The sequence below is a fragment of the Epinephelus moara genome, chromosome 19, assembly GCF_006386435.1.
Source record: "Epinephelus moara isolate mb chromosome 19, YSFRI_EMoa_1.0, whole genome shotgun sequence".
Lineage (NCBI taxonomy): Eukaryota > Metazoa > Chordata > Actinopteri > Perciformes > Serranidae > Epinephelus > Epinephelus moara.
This window is the reverse complement of record NC_065524.1, coordinates 29808533-29830336: the sequence shown is the minus strand read 5'-3', so window position 1 is coordinate 29830336 and position 21804 is coordinate 29808533. Positions and strand designations below refer to the sequence as shown.

The 21804-nt window shown below is 42.2% G+C and overlaps 1 protein-coding gene across 2 annotated transcripts; it reads left to right on the top strand.

The window, feature by feature from the left end:
* Nucleotides 1–1953: 1953 nt before the first annotated feature.
* On the top strand, nt 1954–14329 carry LOC126407264 (acylphosphatase-2-like). Of its 2 annotated transcripts, XM_050072028.1 has the most exons (4): nt 1954–2127; nt 2485–2501; nt 4928–5037; nt 13844–14329. In XM_050072028.1, the coding sequence occupies exons 1-4, from the start codon at nt 2070–2072 to the stop codon at nt 13956–13958; spliced, it is 300 nt and encodes a 99-aa protein (XP_049927985.1). In that variant the 5' UTR covers nt 1954–2069; the 3' UTR covers nt 13959–14329. The 2 variants fall into 2 exon arrangements, with proteins under 2 accessions (XP_049927985.1, XP_049927986.1); XM_050072029.1 differs by lacking the exon at nt 2485–2501 and having other exon boundaries at nt 1994–2127.
* Nucleotides 14330–21804: the final 7475 nt, after the last annotated feature.

Sequence of the window (21804 nt, the reverse complement as noted above, 5' to 3'; positions counted from 1 at the left end):
AGAGAGAGAGAGAGAGAGAGAGAGAGCGCGCCACTGCTGGATCCAGTGAGGTCTGACTGACATCTAGTGGACAATTTAAGTATTGACCACATGCCTGACTTTTAAATGGTTCCTATTTCCATTCATTCATTACCACAGGACATCTTTATCATTTGACCGTTTTATCTTACAGCAGCCTAAATCTGGCACAGTGAAACTAAACACATACATCATATTTATACCTTCTCTGAAACTCCTATTGAAAACACAGAGCTTTTTTGTCAGGTCTGTAATTAACAATTATTTTTATCATAGATTATGTGAGAGGTGTCTCTGGTAGTGACGAACCTCCAGAGAACGAGCAGCTGATTCTGCAGCTCCCCACGGCTTTGCAGAGCATTATAGTGAGTTCTAGCTCATTGTTTGTCATTTAACCCACAACTTTACTGTTCTGGTTCACTCTCATTGCTCTCCTAGCATTGTCTTTAGAGAAAGGCTGTAAAAAGCCACTGCACATTACCTGCTCAGCAGCAGACAGACTCACTTGGACACTAACTGATGAACATCAGCAGCAACAAATCGCCCCTCTGGGATAAAAAAGTTTACCTTGACCTTCGAATCATCATGTTGCTCTGAAACTAGAGGTGACCGAGCTTTTTCTGTGGCTGCTCCTAACCTTTGGAGTAGTTTACCCATGCAGATAAGAACTGCTCAGACCGCTGAATCTTTCAAGCTTTTACTGAAGACATACCTTTTTACTTTGGCTTTTAATGTGAGCTGATCTTTGACATCTTGACTCCACATATTGTTTTTGTTTATTTGCCCTGTGTTTCTGTATTTTGTTAGTTCCTTTTATGCTGGTGAAGCACTTTGGTCAACTCTGGTTGTTTTTAAATGTGCTAAATTAATAAATTTCACCCCGACCTTGACCTTCAAACTGCTGGATGTGGAAACAAACAACTGTGTGCTAACAACTTCAGCAATCAACTTAAAAAGTGACAAATATTTTGTTCACAACTTGTTTCTCCTGGAAAAAGGGGCCAAAAAATTCTGCTATTGTAGGTTTAAAGAAGACCCAGAATCTCCAGAACCAAACACAAAACATTAAAGGTCCAGTGTGAAGAATTTAGTGGCATCTCGCAGTGAGGTTGCAGAACTGAAACTTCTCCCACGAGACAAGTGTGTAGGAGAACTGCTGTGGTTGATGCAAAATGCAAATGGCCATATCTACAGCCAGTATTAGGATTGTCCATTCTGGTCTACTGTAGAAATGGCGGACTTCGTGGATGTGGACCTGCTCCTTATGTAGATATAAACAGCTCATTCTAATGTAACAGAAACACAACAATTCTTATTTTTAGGTGATTATAAACTTATGCAAGTATAGTTCTATAGTTATAACCCATTTTTGCCAATAGATACCTATGAATCCTACACACTGGACCGTTAAGGTGAAGTTATTACCACAGATAAATGGTATTTGTGACCTTTGACCCAAAGTTGGCTCAACTGCTGCCAACTGGAACTGATCAGAGCCAAATCTGTCAGCCGTATCGGGGTCAGAACCGGCTCATATTTGGTTCTCTGGAGCCAGAAAGCATCCGAGACTGCCAACACTGAGTTGCAATCAGCTGGAAACCTGTGATGTGTAACATATTGTGTCTCGTCCCGCTAGTTCACATAGTGCCTTGCTTTCTATAGCTGCAGTCGGTTGTCCTTATGCAGCACCCATAGTCTGTACCCTGCGATATACAAACAACATGGCTCCCAGTTAACAAGTGTGTCCCATCTATCAGCACGTAGTTGAGTACATTACACGATGCACCGTGGTACGTGTAGGTTCAATAAAAAAGAGACTGTCATATCTGTAAAGAGCAAAACAGTGTTTGTAGTTTTTGTAGCTTTAATGGACTACAGATCCCATCAGCGCATGCGTCCTCTATGGTGAGATTTTCCTTTAAAAAATCTGGAGGAAGACATGACCGTGTTGGTGCAGAGTGGTGAAGAGAGACAGACAGAGCACAGGGAGTATTCACCCGTTCGTCACCCTCCTCTTCTGTTAAAGGGGCAGTTTTTGTTTCTCTCTCAGGATGTCAACAGGAACCAAATTGGTGTCGGTGGACTTTGAGATCTTCGGTCATGTTCAGGGTCTGTATATTTAACTCTCCTCCCTCCTCTTCCTCTCTTTTCTGCTGTGCTCTGTGAGCTGCAGCTGTAAACTGATCTGCTGCTGCTGCTTAATTTAGGAACAGGCACAGCTCTGCTGCTGCAGGCGGGACAGGATCTCACTGCACTTTGACTTCCTGCTGCCTCAGAATTAATATGATTATTAAGAATTTACCAGAACATCTCAGGAGCTGTTTGTTTTAGTCAGTGAAAATACAGCCATTTATCATGAAAAACAACATATAAACAGGCTGTTGTTATTCATCTTTGCTGTTTTCTGATCACATATTTCAAGTCATCTTCTTTTTCTCTTTCTCTTTCCCTCTTAAATTTCGACAGGAGTTTGTTTCAGAATGGTGAGTTTCTCTTTTTGCTCCCATCACAACCTGCTGTTTCCTGTGCCACCAAAGCTATGTTGTAGCTCACTAACACCCTTTTTACACTTAACAGCCAGTAACCTGTGACTTCCAGTACCCTGAACTTTAAATACGCTTTTGTTGCTTCGATACAAGGCTCTTCCTTTTGTTTCAAGTGTTTTACAAACCAGGATATTTTTAGATATGTCATTAAAATGTTTACACCGACTCCTAATCACAGAAAAAGAAAATAAAAGCATACTTTAATTCTGGAAAAGCGACGAAGTCTTTCCAGTGACGCTATGGATCACAGAACGAACACACACATTACTCCAAGAAAGAATTAGGTTTACCTTGAGTGATGAACTAAGCAGTTTTTAAAGATATGATCACAATCTGTCCATTTTCATCCGTTCTTCCTTGGCGGGGTCACGGGGGCAGCTGGTTGAGTAAAGTAGGCTAGACATCCTTCTCTCCAGTAATGCTCTCCAGCTCCTCCTGGAGGATCCCCAGGCGTTCCCAGGCCATATGAGATTTATAATCCCTCCAGCATATTCTGGGTCTGCCCAAGGGCCTCCTACCAGTTGGACGTGCCTGAAAAACCTCATAACCGGAGGTGCCCACTTCAATGGGCCCTTTGCAAAGAAGCCGAGCTCCTTACCCTATCTCTAAGACTGAGTCCAGCCACCCTACGGAGGAAACTCATTTCAGCCACTTGTATCCGTGATCTCTTTCTCTCTGTCTCTACCAAAAGCTCATGACCATAGGTGAGGGTTGGAATAAAGATGGACGGGTAATCAGCACAACGGCCCTGTGCAGCACCTGAATCACTGCTGATGCCGCACCAAGCCGCCGATCCATCTCACGCTTCATTCTACCCTCACTTGTGAGCTAGACCCCGAGATACTTCAGCTCCTTGGCATGGGGCAGTAACTCTCTCCGCACCCAGAGGGAACAATCCACCGTTTTCTGGCAGAGATCATGGCCTCAGACTTGGAGGTGCTGACTTTCATGCTGTCGCTTCACACTCAGCTGCAAACCACCCCATTGCATGCTGGATGTCATGGTGCGATGAAGCCAACAGAACCACATCATCTGCAAAGATGCAATTCTCAGGTCCTCAAATTGAACCCCTTCCTCCTCATGGCTGCACTTTTGATCCTGTCCATGAATATCGCAAACAGAATCAGTGCCAAGGGACAGCCCAGGTGGAGGTCAATACCCACTGAAAACGTGTGTGTCTTTGTGCAGAGTAAGTGGACACAGCTCTTACTTTGGTTATACAGGGTTACCAAGCTCATAGCAATAACTTCGGTACCCTGTATTCCTGCAGTGCCTCCAGCAGCCCTGCAAGGGTGAAGAGCTGGTCCACTGTTCCACTGCCAGCAGCCCTGCAAGGGTGAAGAGCTGGTCCACTGTTCCACTGCCAGGACAGAATCTGAATGCTCCTCCTGAATACAAGGTTTAACAGTTGGAGCCTTTTTTTCAGCACCCCGAAATTAACAACATAAGGCCACCATTTAGTTATTTTCTTGAACAACACAAATTGAGCATCATATTAAAATTTACCGGGAGTGCTGGGCGAGTGGATTGATGAGTGGTCTGATAGGTATATCCCCACTTTTCTTTTTCAATCTCTTTCTTTTTTCTCTCTCTTTTATTTTAGGTCATCTCTGGGAGGTAGTGTCAAAATTGAAGATGCGCCTTCTTGTTTATTATTGTCAAGAATTTAGCACAGATGGTTTCAATAAAAAACTATACGTCATCTTTGTGATCTGTTTGGTAGGCCAGTGAAGTATGACTAGTATGATTACTGAACAGGCCCAAAGTGTTAGGGCTCCCCCTGGCCTTCACCTGTAAAATGTCATGCAAATTAACACTTACTGACCAGGAAGAGACTCAACCACAAAGAGGTGTAAAATGACTACAAAGAAACAAAATATGACCAAAACAGAGACAGATTTTGTCAAATAGAAACAAAGTGACCTCAAAGATACCCAAAGGACTATAAAGAGACGCAAAACAACCACAAAAGACAAAAAAATACCCCAAAGAGACACAAAACAACAAGAAGAAGACACAAAATGACAACAAAGAGATGCAAAACCAGCTCAAAGCCTGTGTGTCTTGCTCTTATGTCTGCATATCTGTTGCATTAATGTTGCTGATGCATTAATGTGTTCATCACTGTAATGTTGCAGTTGGTAAAGGTGGAGCTCAGAACAGAAAACAACAATAAAAAGTAATGTGATTACTCAGACTGGAGTCCCCATAGATCAGTGCTGCTTCTTGTTAGATGGCTGAACATGTTGTGGTGCAAATTCATCAACTTTATCTGATATTATTTGGTCTTGTTCTGTTAAAACAACTTTATCATACAAGTATACACAACATTAACCCCTTCCTCTCTCCCTCCCTCCCTGCAGTACACAGAGAAGCAAGGTCTGCAGCTCGGCCTGGTCGGCTGGGTGAAGAACACCTGGGGTGGGACGGTGGTGGGACAGGTCCAGGGTCCTGCTGACATGGTGGAGGAGATGTGAGTACACAGTGATACTGCAACACCAAATCATAGACTATATTACAGTGGCATCTGTTTAGATTTCTCATTCAGATGGACGAACAACCTGAATAAACGCTTTAGGCGTAAATTCCTTCAGTTAAGGGGAGACTACCCAGGTGAATAGGGTAAAAAATGTTTAAGTTTTCTGAAATGTTATGTTTAGACATGCAAACAAGGTATTATATAATTAAATGTGCACAGATTTGCATATATCTCCAGAACAAAAGTATGAACATCGCTGAATGCCTTTGTTGTCATATTAGAGTCAAAGGTTTTTATAGAAGGATTTTTTTATCTCCTTTTATCACTCCATAATTCAGATGATACTGCTGACAGCCATAAAGGAACCATTTCCGCCATGCTTTTAGGAATAAAATGTTCTATAAATCAGGCTATGAGTGATATATGAACAAACCCCTGTGTGAAAATCTCCAGAATGTAGATATAAATAAAAATGAAAAGGTTAGTGTATGTAATTGCTACTGATGAGGAGATGTTAAGCTCAGAGTTTGAGGGGAAAAAACAAAAAAAACAAACTCATTTTGGGAAAACGGCCTTTAAAAATATGAAAAAAAGATATAAAAAATATAAAAATATATTTTTTAAAAATATAAAAAAAATATTTATGAGAAAATATGAAAAAATAAATAATAATAATAATAATAACTATTAATAACTATTCTTTTAAAAAGACACTAGGGTACAAAGATTTTAATTAATAAATGTCACCGTGAAATTTCCCTACTTACATCAAGACAATTATTTTTTGTATAACAAATTTTTGAAAATTCTAATTTAAATATGCAAATGAGGCATTATCTAATTAAATATGTGCTTATTGTGTATATTTCCAAAACAGAAATCTGACCTAAAATAAACATCCACCTGTGTATTTTTGACGTTTTCTTTCCACAAGTTTAAAAAGAAAAAAAGAAGCAGAAAAACAAAAATCTCAAAATTGACCAGTGCATGAAAAAAATGTTTTCACTTAGGATGTCAACTTAAGTCAGGTCTGAGCGTTACATTCACGCTCACCACATCGTGTGTTTTGGTTTTACTTTTTTCAGCCACTAGATGGCGCTCTTTACCTTCACAACAGAACAGTCCAGGCTGCACTTCAGTTCAGGTCACATGGAGAGCTGCAGTCTGTGTAGGTGTCCCTCCTAATAAGTGATTCATCACCTTTTCTCTGGTCAGTCTTAATATCTTAAGAAGAAATGAGAATAACCTGATCAGGAACCAGTTCCTGAACACATCACTGCACACTTTGGCAGTTACACACACACATATTTCCCCTCCTCTGTCTGTCCGTCTCTCCCCTCACTGAATGAGTGGTAATGAGTAATAATCAGTGATGAAGCTGAAGCTGGAGCTCAGAGTGTTTTGACATCCTCTCTGTCCGGTGGGAGTGATGTCACCAGGGTGTGGACGTCTCTTTTAGATGACATCAGTGCCTCCTGGGATCTGCTGTCTCTCTCTCTCTCACACACACACACACACACACACACACACACACAATGATATAATTCTTGGTGTTTGTTTCATGTCCTTGCTGCAGCAGATGGGTGGAGCTTACTGAAGCAGAGCTGCTTATTTCAGCTGCTGGACTCAGAAAATAGCTAAACATGTTTTGAAACACGTGTGAAACATTTATACTACAAAACAAATTGAAAAAGGTTAATGTACTTACAGGATAAATGAGCCATACCTGAAATGTCATTGTGTGTGTTACAGCTTTAATCTTGGTCTTTATTGTAGACGCACAGTGCTCGTTGTTGTTATCACAGTGTTGAGGGGAGGGGCAGGACCCCTAAACTGCATCAAAGGCCCCTTTGGGACTGGATTTATGTCTCTTAAGGAAGGTGGGGATTTAACGATTGCATACATTACAACACAGACTGCTGGCTGGTGAACATGGATGGAAAAACAATGCCGATCTTAAGCCGTATGTAATATCAGCCTTGCAAACATTTCATTAGGAAGGAAGTGCATTCAGCACTGTTATTAACCCTCAGTGACGAAGCTCCGATGCTTCCAGTTGCCTCTCTGTCAGCGCCACTAAATTTGTGCTAAATTTAGGCTCTTATGTCTGTTTAACAAGAGTTAGTGGAGTGTCTTGCTGGGGGGCCACTGCCATCCATAAGTGCCGTTGCCATGAGGGGGGGTACTTGGTCTGCAGCAGTGTTCGGGTGGGTGGAGCACATCAAGTAGCCTCCACATGAATGCCAGGATCCAAGGTCTCCCAGCAGAACAATGCACTGTAACAAGACGATCAATGTTATTCACTTCACCCACCAGTGGTTTTAATGTTTTGTGAATCTTCATCCAGTCTTGATTCATTTTAGGGCATGACCATAGCACATATACCAGTGTACCCAGGGGCTACATGGTTTTTATAATTTGTTGCACTGTATTTGTTGTTTCTGCCCTCATATATCTGCGTTCCATACTGGATTGAATGTGTGTTCTTGCTTTTGTTCTCTTTGTTCTCATATTTGGCATATTTGGGACAATGTTTATTTTGTTGAAGGCAGAATAAATCTAGAACCCTGATTCCAAAAAGAGACGCTGCGTAAACTGTACATAAAAGCAGTATGCAGTAATTTGCAAATCCCTTTTGACTCATATTCAAATAAATACAGTCCAAAGACAAGATATTTGATGTTCAAACTGATAAACTTTATTGTTTTTTGTAAATATACACTCACTCTGAATTTGATGCTGCAACACGTTCCAAAAAAGTCAGGACAGGAGCATGTTTACTGCTGTGTTATATCACCTTTTCTTTCAGCAACACTCAGAAAGTGTTTGGAAACTGAGAACATTAACTGTTGAAGTTTTAAAAGTGAATTTCTTTCTCAAGATTCACAAGCAGCCCCCCGAAATTCTTCGAAGTTTAAAGTCTGTCTGTGGAAGAATGGGCCAAAATCCCATCTGAACACTGTGAGACGTTAGTTTCTTCATACAGGAAGTGTCTTGAACACCAATGTAACCAACTTCTTATGAATCAAGTTTGCAATGAAATCAGTTTTCAGGGTTAAACTGTGTTGTGTCACTATTGAGAACATTTGGATCAGAATCCAGGACCAGAAATGAGAGTTTGATTTAATAATAGGAGGAAATTAAAGCTGATTGGAGCTCTGCTAATAAATCACCCTTAACCTCAGTGTGACTTTTATAAACAGACTCATTAACACTCGCTTTCATTGAAGAGATTAAACACATGCACACGCACACACACACACACACTCTACTATTTCCTTCTATTCTATCAGAGATCTTTTCCGTGTTAACACGCTCACTCTCACGTCCTTCCTGTCGACTCCACTTTCACCACGACCTCACTTCCTGCAGGGCCTGGGAAACAGGAAGCAGCTGTTCCTTTGGGCAGAGAAAGGGGGGGTAACACTAATGGATCGAGGTGAGGAGGAGACAGGCCGTCCCTCCAGGAATACACAGGCTCTTTTTTGGAATCGTTGCAGCAGTAAATGCCTGATTTAAGACAGCTTCTCTGAAAACTTGCACTGCATGTTGATGATGAAATTGCCAAAATAGTAGTAATTCTATTTTGAAGAATTCAGTAATTCATTTGTCACACATCATTTAGGAAACCCATACAGATGAGATAGTGTTAGGGAGATATTCAGAGCTCCTCTATCATGGACTCTGCTGGAGCTTCCTAATTCTCTTAGGCTGAATCCCCACTTCACCGTACTTGCAGACTCGCAGAATTTGCAGGTGCGTTCCTGGGAAGTCCAGGGCAGCTGAGGGCTGTCCAAATCCACGATTCAGCAAGCCCACAAGGGACCTCAAGCGGACTTCCTGCAGACCTCCAGAGAGTCCGCTTGGGGTGCAGACTTTAGCAGACTTCACTGATTTAATAACCACTGATTAAAAACAGTCGAGGGCTGTCTATCAGCTGCTTGCACTTACTGCCCTCGCAGACTTTATGTGATGACAGTAAATACTGTACGTCACACTACATACAACTGAGGTCTGCGAAGGCTCAGTCTGCAAGTCCAGAGGGTGGACATTTGGATTCAACCTTGACCCCACCCTCCTGCTGCTCCTCCTGCACACACCCCTCTGCTCATTCTCCATTCAGCACCTGACAGCTTTTCCCGTCAGTACACCGTCCACACTCATTGGCACTCCCCCTGTATTGACTGTCAGCCTATCAGTGAACTACCTGTCCAGTCTGTCACACACCTGTTGGTGTCTGCTCGTTTACCTCCCAGTACATACATCAGTCAGTTTGCCTTCATTGTCACCATATCATAGTTAGTGCTTCTATCTACTTCCCATCGTCTCCCGCCTGTTTTTTGTGTTGCATTTTTAGATTTTGACCTGTGCCTGCTTGCTTGGTTTGAACCTTTGTCTGATGCCTCTGTACCTCTGCCTGATAATCTTGAGTTTTGGTTTTGGTTCCTGGAACAGTCTGTGCTTTGCATGAAGGGCTAGCAGTGCAATGGATAATGCAACTGACTGGTTCAACTTGTGGCCAGCTTGTGGTCATCTTTAGTTTATAAATCAGTCACTTCTCGTTGCCAATCTTCCTCTACAAGCTGTTCTTCAAAGTGAATTTGCATCTAGAAACATCCAAATGATGGGTAAATGGCCATTCGACATGTGCTAAACCACAGGGAGAGAAATGTGGGAGAGACAAGGGGGAGAGAAAAAGAGAGAGGAAGGAGAGAGGGCGGAGGAGAGAAAGGAAGGAAAGAGATAAGCAAGCAGAGTGATGAAAGTAAGAACATGTAAGAAAGGATCGAGAGAAAAAGATTAAGAGCTGGTGGTGGGAGGTGAACGAGTGGGTGGTTTCCTCTTTCTCCTCTGAGAAAAAACTCCCAGAGAGTCGACAGCTTTAATAAAAACCTGAAGCTGAGAGATTATTAAAAGAAAGCAGGATCGGAAACTAACAAGTCTGCCTGTTTTGGAATTTGCAGGAGTGAAGCCAAGTTGAGGAATAAAAAACAACATGTGAGGATGGAGGAGAAAAATTACAGGGAGGGGCAAAGAAAGAAAGGAGGGATGAAGAAAGAGAAAAACAGATGTAACAGGTGTCTGACACTCACATGAGCTGGATTACATTAATCCGGGAACATGGTAGAACTGTGTGTGTGTGTGTGTGTGTGTGTGTGTGTGTGTGTGTGTGTGACATTCTGTCAAATTAGGAAGCACTTGTTTGATTTGCTGCAGTTTTCTATGAGCGGAGCATGCATTTCAAACGTCTGTATTACAGTGATCAAGATTAATATTCAATTAGTAGTGCAGCCCCAGGTCACGGCCATTATCCCCCCTAAACCACGGCAGGTTAGAAATTTGGGTTGGCTGGCTGCAGTTTGAGCTGCTGTCAAAATATCTGTTATAAACTGTAGTGAGCTTGTTTTAATATTATTGGAGTGTTAGTGTACATGTTGTGGCTGGCTGTCAGTCCTGGCTGAGACTGGACTGTGATATAAAACTGATTTTTGCTGCAGAGCAGATGGAGCTGACTTACTTTTACTACTCTTTTTTGTTAATATTTCTTGGAAACAACCACTTTTACTCCTCAAATTGTCAACGGACACATTTACGTTCAGTGTGAGCACCAACACTGTGGGCACCAAAATCTGCCCATCCAACTGCTCAGCTTTAGGGAGGAGGACGGGCTGACTCGTGTGGAATATTCATGTTATTCAAAAAGGTGCACCTGGTAACAGAATTTGTATCGTCAAATTATTTTTGTAAGTTTGTACATTTAGTTTTCTATCTGTGAGAGTAAGCCTGAAACTGTTGCAGGCAGGAAACTAAATATAAAAGTATACATTAAGTTTACAAGTACAAAACTAAACAAACAAGCTAACACAACTCTTTGATGATAATCCATAGACTAGTTTGGCGTACAACAGTGTTTGACTTTGACCATCATGACCAGCAGCTTTTTCTATCCTGAAAGCTACAGCTGGAAACTTTTATTTCAATCAGGAGATACTTATTCTGAGGGGAAAAAAAGTATTTACATGTGCACATAAGTATAAGAAATGTGAAAAGTCCTTGGTGATTAGACCCCATCATGATGTCATATATTTCAGGAGGGTGATAAAGACGCAGTAGATTAGGGAACCCCCCGTGGAGTCTAGACGCTGGTGGTGGTTTTAGTGGTGATGAGATGAGATGAGATGAAGCGGGTGCTGAGGATCTGGATGTGAAGAGCAGTGGGCTTCTTCTACAGAAATCAAAATGTGTTTAACCTGCACTGCATGCATGTAACGAGCAGCAACAGTACATTTCCTGTGAAAACAAAAGTGTATTTTTAAAGTGACACAACAAGCATAGATCGACATGCCGTCCCTTAATGTCCAAAACCAACACAAGAGGGTACCTAGCGTGTCATATTTTGACATGTATGCCCACTGACAAAGCGGCAGTGTTTGACCTGTTGGGATGAAGATGTGGTGTTATTTCTTAACGTCAGGCTGTGATGGTTGTATATTTTGCAAGATATTTAATAATGTATTGTTTCTAAAACTGAGCCCAGTGAGTGACCCTGACCCGTGGACCCCACGGGTTCTTGTGGTTGTTACGGGCTGTGAATGTTGAATTTTGGTACTGTACTTAGTGTCACTGTAATTTGAAGCATTTCTCTGGCACGAGAATTTCCTTCAGGATAAATAAAGTTCTATTGAATTGAGTAAAAAGGAATTTCAGTTTATTTCTATTTGGGTCTTGTTTTTGTCCATGAAAATGACATTAGAGTGAACGTTACCGTGGTAACTTGGTGAGTAAAATGCTGTAATTATTAATAGAAATGGTGGCCACAGCTAAAAACAAAAAACACCAAAGTTGTAATATGCTGAAAATTACCATTTTAGGATGTTTGGGGAATTGGGAGTGTATTGTCAGCGAGGGATCAGTGTGTTGTTGTGGAGTAAAATGGCAGCAGATTACAAACCAACAAACATCCAGCTGCTGGAGACTTAATACTAAGCTCTGCGCTGCGTGTGTGTGTGTGTGTGTGTGTGTGTGTGTGTGTGTACAGTAGAGTAGTGGGTCACTGAGCAGATCAGTCGACTGTAGATGGGGAGAAGTTTGGTTTTTTTTGCCAAAAAAGAAAAAGTAGGACAGCTCGTCTCTCCGTCACAAACTCTCTCTCTGTCTCCACCTCCCCCTCTTCCTCTCTCGCACTCTGTCTCTCTCTGGCTGAGCTTCAGTCAGCGCAGCAGCGGCTACACGGACGTGACCCTGATCCCCTCAAATCTCCTCTAATCTACATGCACACCATCAGAAGCATCACAATCATCAGTCAGCCGCTGGTGAAACGGAGTCGTTCTGCTGCAGAATACACTCTGATTCTCATGGTTAAATATAGCTGCAGGAATGTTTGCATTTTCCCATCATGCCCCTGGTTCTCCAAATACTGGCCTGACCTCTGAGTGGCTGGTGGTGGAGTTTGTTTAATTATTTATTTATTGTCGACATTTTTGTCCCACGAGCAGCGAGGCACACGATGATGACGTCAGTCTGTCTGTCCAACACTTTGGTCCGCTGTGTGTCCCAAAGGACGTCGTCAAGTTGTGTAGGAAATGTCCCAAAATGGCAACAGTACGAGATCTGCTCGCTCAGCTGGAGTTTCCATATGTTACAGAATAATGTGAGCACTGTATGGTGATGGATACCCTCCTGAGACCCAAAAGAAAAGGTTTTAAAATATATATATTTTCAAAGATATTTTTATGGCTTCTTGCCTTTAATCCATAGCTCAGTTTATTAGCATAAATTATTACATAATTAAAGTTATTGGGATGTAAGAAACATATCACAAAGCTTTTTTCCTCTCAGAACTGTAATTATGTTTTGTAACATGTCCCTTGTTGTGGACATCAGGTCAGTCTTTTCCACCAAAGTACCACAGTACAGTACATTTACATTACACGATTAAATTCAAGTCTAAGAAGTGTAATACTGAAGGTACTGTGCATGCTTTTAACTGGTCCCCCTTTGGGGTGTGCCATATCATCTTGTTCACGATATTATCAGTATAATTTCTAATATAATATGAAAAATTCATATTGTGATACCTGTGATATTTCGACTTGTTGATATATTGACATCACACTGTTACCCATGGCAACAACAAGCATGGCTCAAAGCGAAATTATTACCGACTCCACGGTGGTTCCAAAAAGAGGAGCAGCTGCAGTAGTGTGGAACCAACTGTGGCGTCCTGAATGTTTTATGAACAGCCCCGGACTTCTCAGACTCTTTTAGTGACTTACCGCTCAGAGGGAACTCATTCAGCGGCTCCTCTGGCAGCAGCACAGCGTCTCTCCCTCTCCTCTCTCGCCATGTGCACACAGGAGTCGGTTTCATTAAGTGATTTTGTCATAAACCTTTGGTAATGTAAACCTGCATGACACTCGAGGTGTCACTACATATAAATAAAAAACTACATATATAAAACTCCATATATGTGAATGTGTGATAGTTGTGGAATCATAACAGCCTGTCACAGGTTACGGCGTGATGATTAGAGGAGAAATGTCAGAGCATAAAGGTCCAGGTGGAAAAAAACAACTCAATCATTAAGGATTTTTGAAATATTGTGATATTATTTTAGGGCTGTATCTCCCACCCCTAGTGCCCCATCGATAAATATGAATTTCTGGGCGTCAGGAGGATGTAGAAATATCCCTGAAATGTTTTGATAAAAGACGTTTACAAGTTTGTAATCACAGTATTGATTGTGGTGAACATATGTGAGCATAATAATTTCTCCTCTTTCTCTCTGTGTCGTCCACAGGAAGGTGTGGCTGAGTAAAGAAGGAAGTCCAAGCAGTCGGATCACCAGAGCCTCCTTCACCAACCAGAGAAGCATCGACAAGCTGGAGATCTCCGGCTTCAAGACGCGCTTCTGAACAGCGAATCAAACATACCCTGAAGGGCTTCGCTTCCCTGCTCAGAGCAGAAACACTGAGAGCTGCTTCTAGTGTTCAGAGCTGTAGAGATCTGAGTGTAGATGTTATATCCATGCTCCTGTGGAGTCTGTGAAGGACGACTCCTGAATGACACACTGGAGCTGGAGACTGTCTGTAGAAGGCCTCAGATTGAATCCAGACGAGATGGAAACGTATGGGCTGAAAGTGTTCTCTCGTATTAATAACTTTATTGAAATATTTTAATTATAATAAAAAGAAAATGTTGATGTAATGTATCCAGCACTTTAAAAACACCCACTGCTTTGAGGAAAGTTTCTACTGAAGCAGCTGCAGCTACTATGTTTGTAAATTAGGTGTGATTAAAGTCATTTTACCACTGTTCTGATGGCATCCACTTTTATTTGTAGACAAACATGAAGGTCAGGTGTGTAGGGGATATATATTTAAGGGAAAATATTGGCAGAAACATAATATACCATAGTGTATATTCATCCCCAAATAAGATTCACTATGTTTTTGTTACCTTTGATTGAGCTGTTTACATCTTCATAGGGAGCGGGTCCTCGTGTATGGAGTCTGCCATATTGCACCGCCATGTTTCTACAGTAGCCCAGAACAGACAAACCAAACAGCGGCTCTAGGGCCATTTGCGTTTTTGCATTGGCCACCATAGTTTGCTGCCCAACGAGCAGTGTGCACTGATTTTTAATTTGAAACTGCTTTGTTTGATTTATCAGCGGGTTCATTTGTTGTGGAGAGGCGGAGACCTCTGGATAATTCAGCTCAAGGTAAATAATCTCAATAAACCATGACAGTCTGGTCTCACTCCGAAGTCGTCAAAAACTGGCTCTTGGTCGGTGACTTCTGGCGAAATCACCGAAAAAAGCCATCCTTAAACGTTAGCGTGACGCGCAGCCGGTTGCTATTAGTTTAATGGTGGCCAACTGCATCAGGGACAAGAACAAAAGTTAAAGTCCCACTGATTGTCACCTGATGCTGAGTGCCAAGCAGGGAGGCAATGGGTCCCATTTTTTATAGTCTTTGGTATGACCCGGCCGGGGATCGAACCCACGACCTCCCGGTCTCAGGGCGGACACTCTACTGCTACGTCAACACCCAACACACCCAGGGTACCTTGCATGTTGTATCTATATGTGGAAAGTCGATGATCAAACGTCAATATGTGACGAGGTCGGAGGAAACCTAACCAGCATTTTGTGTTTGGCACATGGGAGAAGTTTCAGCTGGCTGTAATCTGCAATGCTCACCACTAGATGGCACTAAACCCTACACACTGCTCCTTTAAGTTACAATATAATGTGAAACACTGCACATAAGTTAAATTTAGTAAAGTTACATTGGAAAAAAACCGTACCTAAATGGTTAATCAGAATTGTGTTTATTGTCAAGTAGGTATTCATACACAGGGAATGCGCCTTGATGTTTGGTGCATGGCACAAATGAGAAAAAAGTAAAAACGTACTGCAACTCTTTTGGAGTTAGAATAATAATTTTCTCCCAAGAATTTCCTTGAAACTCTTTGAATTTTAGGACCATGTCAGCATTAGAAAAATGAAATCATTATCGTTATGATGTTTCATCTCCGGCAGATCAGTCAGTGGTTCTTCAGCAGGGCTGTGAGCAGCAGGTCGCTGGTTTTAATCCCTGGACTCACTGCTGAGTCTATATGTCACTGTATGATGTAAACAAACACGCCCCAGCCATGTTGTCATTACATAACAGCAAGTCACGTGACCCGATTACCTGTCATCTGATCCAATTAAATCACAGCCAGAGAATCCCTGATCGGCTGCCACGGCAACGACAACAAAAACCCCTGACACAGCAGAGACAGAGCTCCTGTTCACTGCAGTGACCCGGTGTGTGTGTGTGTGTGTGTGTGCTCAAGCTTGGAGACCAACTCTCCCTGGATACACTGTTAGTGGACCTTCTGTCGTCATGCCAACCCATCCCGAGACATGACTCACACACACACAATCAGGACGAGAGCGGAGGTGTGAGGATTTTAATGTAATGACATACTTACATAACGTGTTGGAGCACAGGACGGACAGACTGTTGGACCCACCATCTACTATCATGAGGACGTCATGACAGAACTGTGTGTGTGTGTGTGTGTGTGTGTGTGTGTGTGTGTGTGTGTGTGGGCTGGAATGAATTAATAGCAGCAGCCGGTGTCTCTTAAGACAGGACAAAGAACCAGCAACCAGTTTCTTTTTGTCTGACGCATATAAAGTTGACTTGATTTAATAGGAACACTGACAGGGAATATTTTACTGCACTAATACTTTTATACTTCAGTACATTTTGCTTATAGTACTTAAATACTTTTACTTAAGTAAAGTTTTGAATGGAGGAGTTTTACTTGTAGTGGAGTATTTTCAAGGAGTGGTATTAGTACTTTTCTTAAATACTTCTTCTGTCAGTGCATTTGAAGGTCTAGACCATCAATCCATCCATTTTCTAACCACTTATCCTCCTGAGGGTCGCGGGGGAGCTGGAGCCTATCTCAGCTGACATTGGGTGAGAGGCAGGGTACACCCTGGACAGGTCACCAGACTATCACAGGGCTGACACATAGAGACAGACAGCCATTCACACTCACATTCACACCTACGGACAAGCTGGACAGCTCGAGTACCCAGAGAAAACCCACGCTGACACAGGGAGAACATGCAAACTCTGCACAGAAGGGCTCCCACAAGAGCCAAGCGTGTAACAGAACCATGGTGGCCAATGCGAAAACACAAATGGCCCTTTCTAGAGTCAGTGTTTGAATTGTCCGTTCTGGGTTAGTGTAGAAACCCACTCCCAGTCAAGATGTAAATGGCTCATTCTAAGGTGACGAAAACAAGATTCTTATTTTCAGGTGATTATAAACTAATGAAAACATAGTTTTGAATATTAAACATCATTTTTGCCAATAGATGACCCTTAATCCTGCACACTGGACCTTTAAATTCCCCTCCAAAGCTAAGACCACATGCTGCTGTGCCAGAGATCATCACAGGCCTGACATGTGAGACAGTTCTTTCGTCTCCCAGCCTGCTTTTTGTCCATAAATGCTCCCAAAAACAAACCTCATGGGTTCATCCCAGTGTCCCTCCCCAAATCCTCTATGTTCAATCACTTGATCCTGAAATTGACCGAGACCCGTCATCTTGAAGAGCGTCTCAATTCCTCAAATGTGCGGTGAGAAGTGAAGATTAAGGATCAAGATCGGATCTCTGAGGAACCATGAGCGAGAATACACAAGATCAGTCTTCATGGAAGTCTTTTACTCGCCAACATGTCCCATCATTGGATATCAGTCAGTAAGTTTACATACACAGCTGAGTTGAGCTAAGGTTACAGCTCGACTAGGCTGTTTAATTGGACTCCTGTCCTTGTCCCAGTATACAAGCACGAGAGGGGCATCGATTTATTGACCAAAGTAGGTCTGACTCCGCTACAATAGGTGGCAATATGCCCCCTTTCAGCATGTTAGTATTGGACCTTTTTCTGGTCTACCTATTACATCACAGACCAATCAAGTTAGCTACGGTTAGGTAGCAGCAAACTGGTACCATGGTGTACAACTTTACAGCTCTGTACATTTCGTACATCCAAAACGTCACAGCTCTGGATGTAGATTTTGCCATGTTGTTTCTGGCTCCTTCTTCTGTTACGCATTTAATGCTATTCGATTCCAGTGCCAAAAACTGCAGTTCTTTGAATGGCCACTTGAGGCTGGCTCCAGAAACCAGTCAATTCCCATAGACCCCCATGTTAAAATGTCTAACTTTCCAGCGGAAATAAACATTTTTACAGCCTGGTTCAGAAAATGGTTTGGTCTCTATAGCTAATATTCATTCATTACAGCTGGTATGGGGGTGAATTTTTATATAACTCACCCATTTACATTTTACAAAGGCTTTAAGTTCTGCATTATTCAGGGTGGACCTCAGCTTCTCAGTCAGATCCACCCCTCACTCCTTCACAATGCCAACCTCTTGCCCAAATATCATCACTTCTAAATACCAAGATGGCGATGGCGGATATGCCGAACACGGGAGTCGATGGGTGACGTCACGGTAGCTACATCCAATATTCTCACAATCTATATTTATGATTCAACATCTAGTTCAAAATCTGAGCAACAAAAAGGACCCCAAACAACTTTCTTCATTTACTGGCAAAGTTTTTCTTTTCATGATCTGATATTTCCCCTGTTAACTTTTCTTACAAATCACAGAGACAGTCTGTCTGCCATTACCACCATACACGCAGCTCTCCAGGACGCCCTGCCATCACCACCACTCCCCCACATCATATGGAAGAGTGTACGGCACTTGGGAAGAAGGTCACAAGGACAGCCTTCCTCACACCATCACTTCCTCCAGCAGTTGAAAGGGTTAGAAGCACTGGCCTCAGTTGAGGACTGGTGCTGTCCGTCCCACTCTTCCCAACCCAGCACCACTCCTTTCTCTCCCCCTCGTCTCACCCAGCTCTTATCCCCACCCCCACCCCGCTCCCAGGCAGCCTGGACCCTCCAGACCCCGGCCTACCCCCTTTTTCCTATCTCCGTCCTCCCAGCCCAGGCTGTCTGACCTCATGCCTCCCTCCCCTCCTCTGTGGATTAAAACACCTCCACCCTGTTCATCGGCAGCTCCACGGGTGCGCGACTGCCGCCTTCACCCCTCATCCAGCCAAAACCTGGTGCAAATAATACAGCAAATAGTGATAATACCTCCACCCCCACTCTCACACTGGTGCCATGAGAGACGCAGAAAGAGAAAGAGAAAGAGCCCACCCACACACTTCAGTCACTGTGGAAAAGCTGGAAAAAATCCACCGGTCTCGACCTCTTCTTCCTCCTCCTCTTCCTCCGCCTCTTCCTCTCTAAGCAACCAGTTTGGCATCCCATAGTGGTCACCATGGAAACACCACTCTGTCTGGAAGTGTTTGTGAGAGATACAGAAAGAAAAGAAAAGTTGATGCCTTCTCGTTTCTTCAGTCTTTCTCTCTCCTCCCCCTCTCATTTCCTCTCCTGTGTCCTCTCCTCCTTCTTTCCTTCTCCCCTCCTCTCTAAACTCTCCTTCACTCTTCTCTTTCTCTCTTCTCTCCATCTATTTTCTCTCTGAATATCTGCCCAGCACTTAAACTGCCCACACAGTTAGTCTTATTCATCATGTTACACACACACATACACCTGAGTGGGTGCTGACAGCCAGCTGTTGCCAGGCAACATGTTGAAGTTGAGTCCAACTCTACTGTGAAAGAAACGCTGACATTTAACAAAAGTGATATCTTTTGTTCGGTTCTGTTCAGAGTTGGCAGATTTTATGTCACAGTCATTGTTGGGGAACGCTTGGTGACAAAAAGATACCACCCACCCTCAGTTAGAGCTACTGTGCCTAAATTTAAACATTGTTTAGATTATTGTGATGAATATGGACAAATATAGAGACACCATATTTCTGAGGTTTCAGCTGTAATGCTGCCTCATGTTGCACACGTTACTTTTTGGAAAAAGATGACAGTGACTATGAAAACATGTATCTCATGTCTCAATTAATTATTTTTTTAGTATGAAATCTAATGTCAAAAGTCAGAATTTTTTTTTTGCGTGTGTGTAAGTGCCTAGTTTTGGATGCATATGCACACACTCATACGTATATTTATTTATTTGTGTATGTTACTCTCTTTATTGTATTTTGAAATTTTTATTTATTCATTTTTCTTTCAGCCCTCTGTTGCTTTAGAGAGAGGTTGAAATTCTGTTGGAAGAAAAATTATGGAACTACAAAATATAGCAGGCTTGATTTTAGATATGAAATGGGATCAAAGTTATTGTTTTACAACTTCAAAAGTATGATACTTTAAACATTTAAACCTGTACTGTAACTACTGTCATTATCTGTCTTTATTTATTGATATGCATATATCGATTGTTTCTATTTTGATGTATCACTGTGTGACACACCTGTTCATGTAGTTTGTCATTTAAAAAAAAGAAAGAAATATCATCAATACATGAGCTGTGTAATGAGTAAGATGCATGACATGATGTGATGATAGTGTTTCAAAGTCTGAATGGCACCTGATGATTTAGCTCAATTTAGTGTTACACACAAATTTTGGCCTCATGGTGGCGCTACAGAAAAGATCAGAGGGGGTCATTGATGTAAAATTTGTATTTTTCATACATATCATAACAACATTTCAATAGTGATATATGAGCTGACGTTGTCATCGTCGGGTGGAGGGGATGGTGAATGGCGTGTCACTTAGGCGAGACGCCTGCCAAGCTGCAGACAGTTTGAGATCAACAAACAGCAAAACCAGTTGTTTTTACTGAGTCATTGCTGTGTTTCCAGCAGCTTTTACAGCACCAAACAGTTTTTAAGCATACTGTGGTTGTTTTCCTAGTGGCTTTTCAACCCCCAAATGTGGATGGTGTTTAGGGACCCCTTGCTGTGTGTCCTACAGCTTTTAAGGCACTAAAAGTGGGTGTCTTTCAGCAAACAGTGGTTGTTTTTTCAGCCTCCAAACATAGGTGTATTTTCAGGACCTGTCACTGTTTTAATCTGCACCTTTTTAGTATCCAAACATGGGTGTTTTTTAGCAACCCGGCACTATTTTTTAACAGGTATAGCACAATGAAAAGTGACTGTGTTTTACCGAGACATTGCTACATTACCTTGGTGGGATAATGGCACAAAAAGCAGTTGTTTTTACTGAGACATTGCTGCTTTTCCAGCTGGGATTGTTCCCCCAAATCAGATATTTTAAGCCAAAGTATATAATATAATGATCTGTTCCTAACCCTAAGCAAGTGTGGCTAAACACGTTAACCACAGCATTGTTGAAACATTAAGTTTATATATATTTGCTACATAATAAGATGAAAATATAATGTATCTGTGGTTTGCAGAAATGTACACTGCCAACATTTTTTTGGGTTTAATATCCTCTGTAAATGTTTGTCTTCAGGCCGTACAACTCACAACAAAATTTTGTGAGTCATAAAGTCATAAATTTACACAGATAATAAGAAAGCTGACGTTAAATAAAGTGCAGTGAGTGATTTCAGACACAGCCCAGCTCTCACACAGCTGCTGCATGATGGGAATTACCTCCATGACCTTTGACCTTCTCCTCACCATCCTCTGCTGCAAAACAAATATGGCTGCGGTCTGCTGGACATTTCTACATGGTGTCTGGTATCTGAGTGATAATCCCCGACACACACACACACACACGTGTCTGGTATCTGAGTGATAATCCCCGACACACACACACACACACACACACACACACACACACACTGACCAAACTGTGTGTCTTTGTCTGTGTGTGTGTGTGTGTGTGTGTGTGTGTGTGTGTGTGTGTGTGTGTGTGTGTGTGTGTGTGTGTATCGTTGAGAGCCCAGAAAGACCTTCAAGGGCAGATCACATTCTGCAAACACACAAAGTGTTAATGCACACACACATACACACACACACACACACACACACACACACACACACTGCTGCATTGCATATCAGCACCGTTGGATGTCCTTCAGACCCAGAATGCATTGTCCTGTGTGTGTGTGTGTGTGTGTGTGTGTGTGTGTGTGTGTGAAGTCATCATTATTATGACATGACAACATGATCACAGACTGACAGCCAGCACATGTGTCATCTTAACAAAATGGAAGAGTTCCCAACTGGTCCAGCCATAAGGTCAAGATTTCTCCTTAGTCACCAGTTCAAGGTCCACCAAATTGAATATATTCAGCTTTGGAGTTGCGTTTGGCCATGTTGTTGAGCTAGTTTGC

Excerpts from the sequence above, each read along its gene's own strand:
- LOC126407264 (XM_050072028.1), top strand. The coding sequence starts at position 2,070 with ATGTCAACAGGAACCAAATTGGTGTCGGTGGACTTTGAGATCTTCGGT. Across the intron at positions 5,038-13,843 it reads GCTGACATGGTGGAGGAGAT|GAAGGTGTGGCTGAGTAAAG; the intron begins GTGAGTACACAG and ends TGTCGTCCACAG.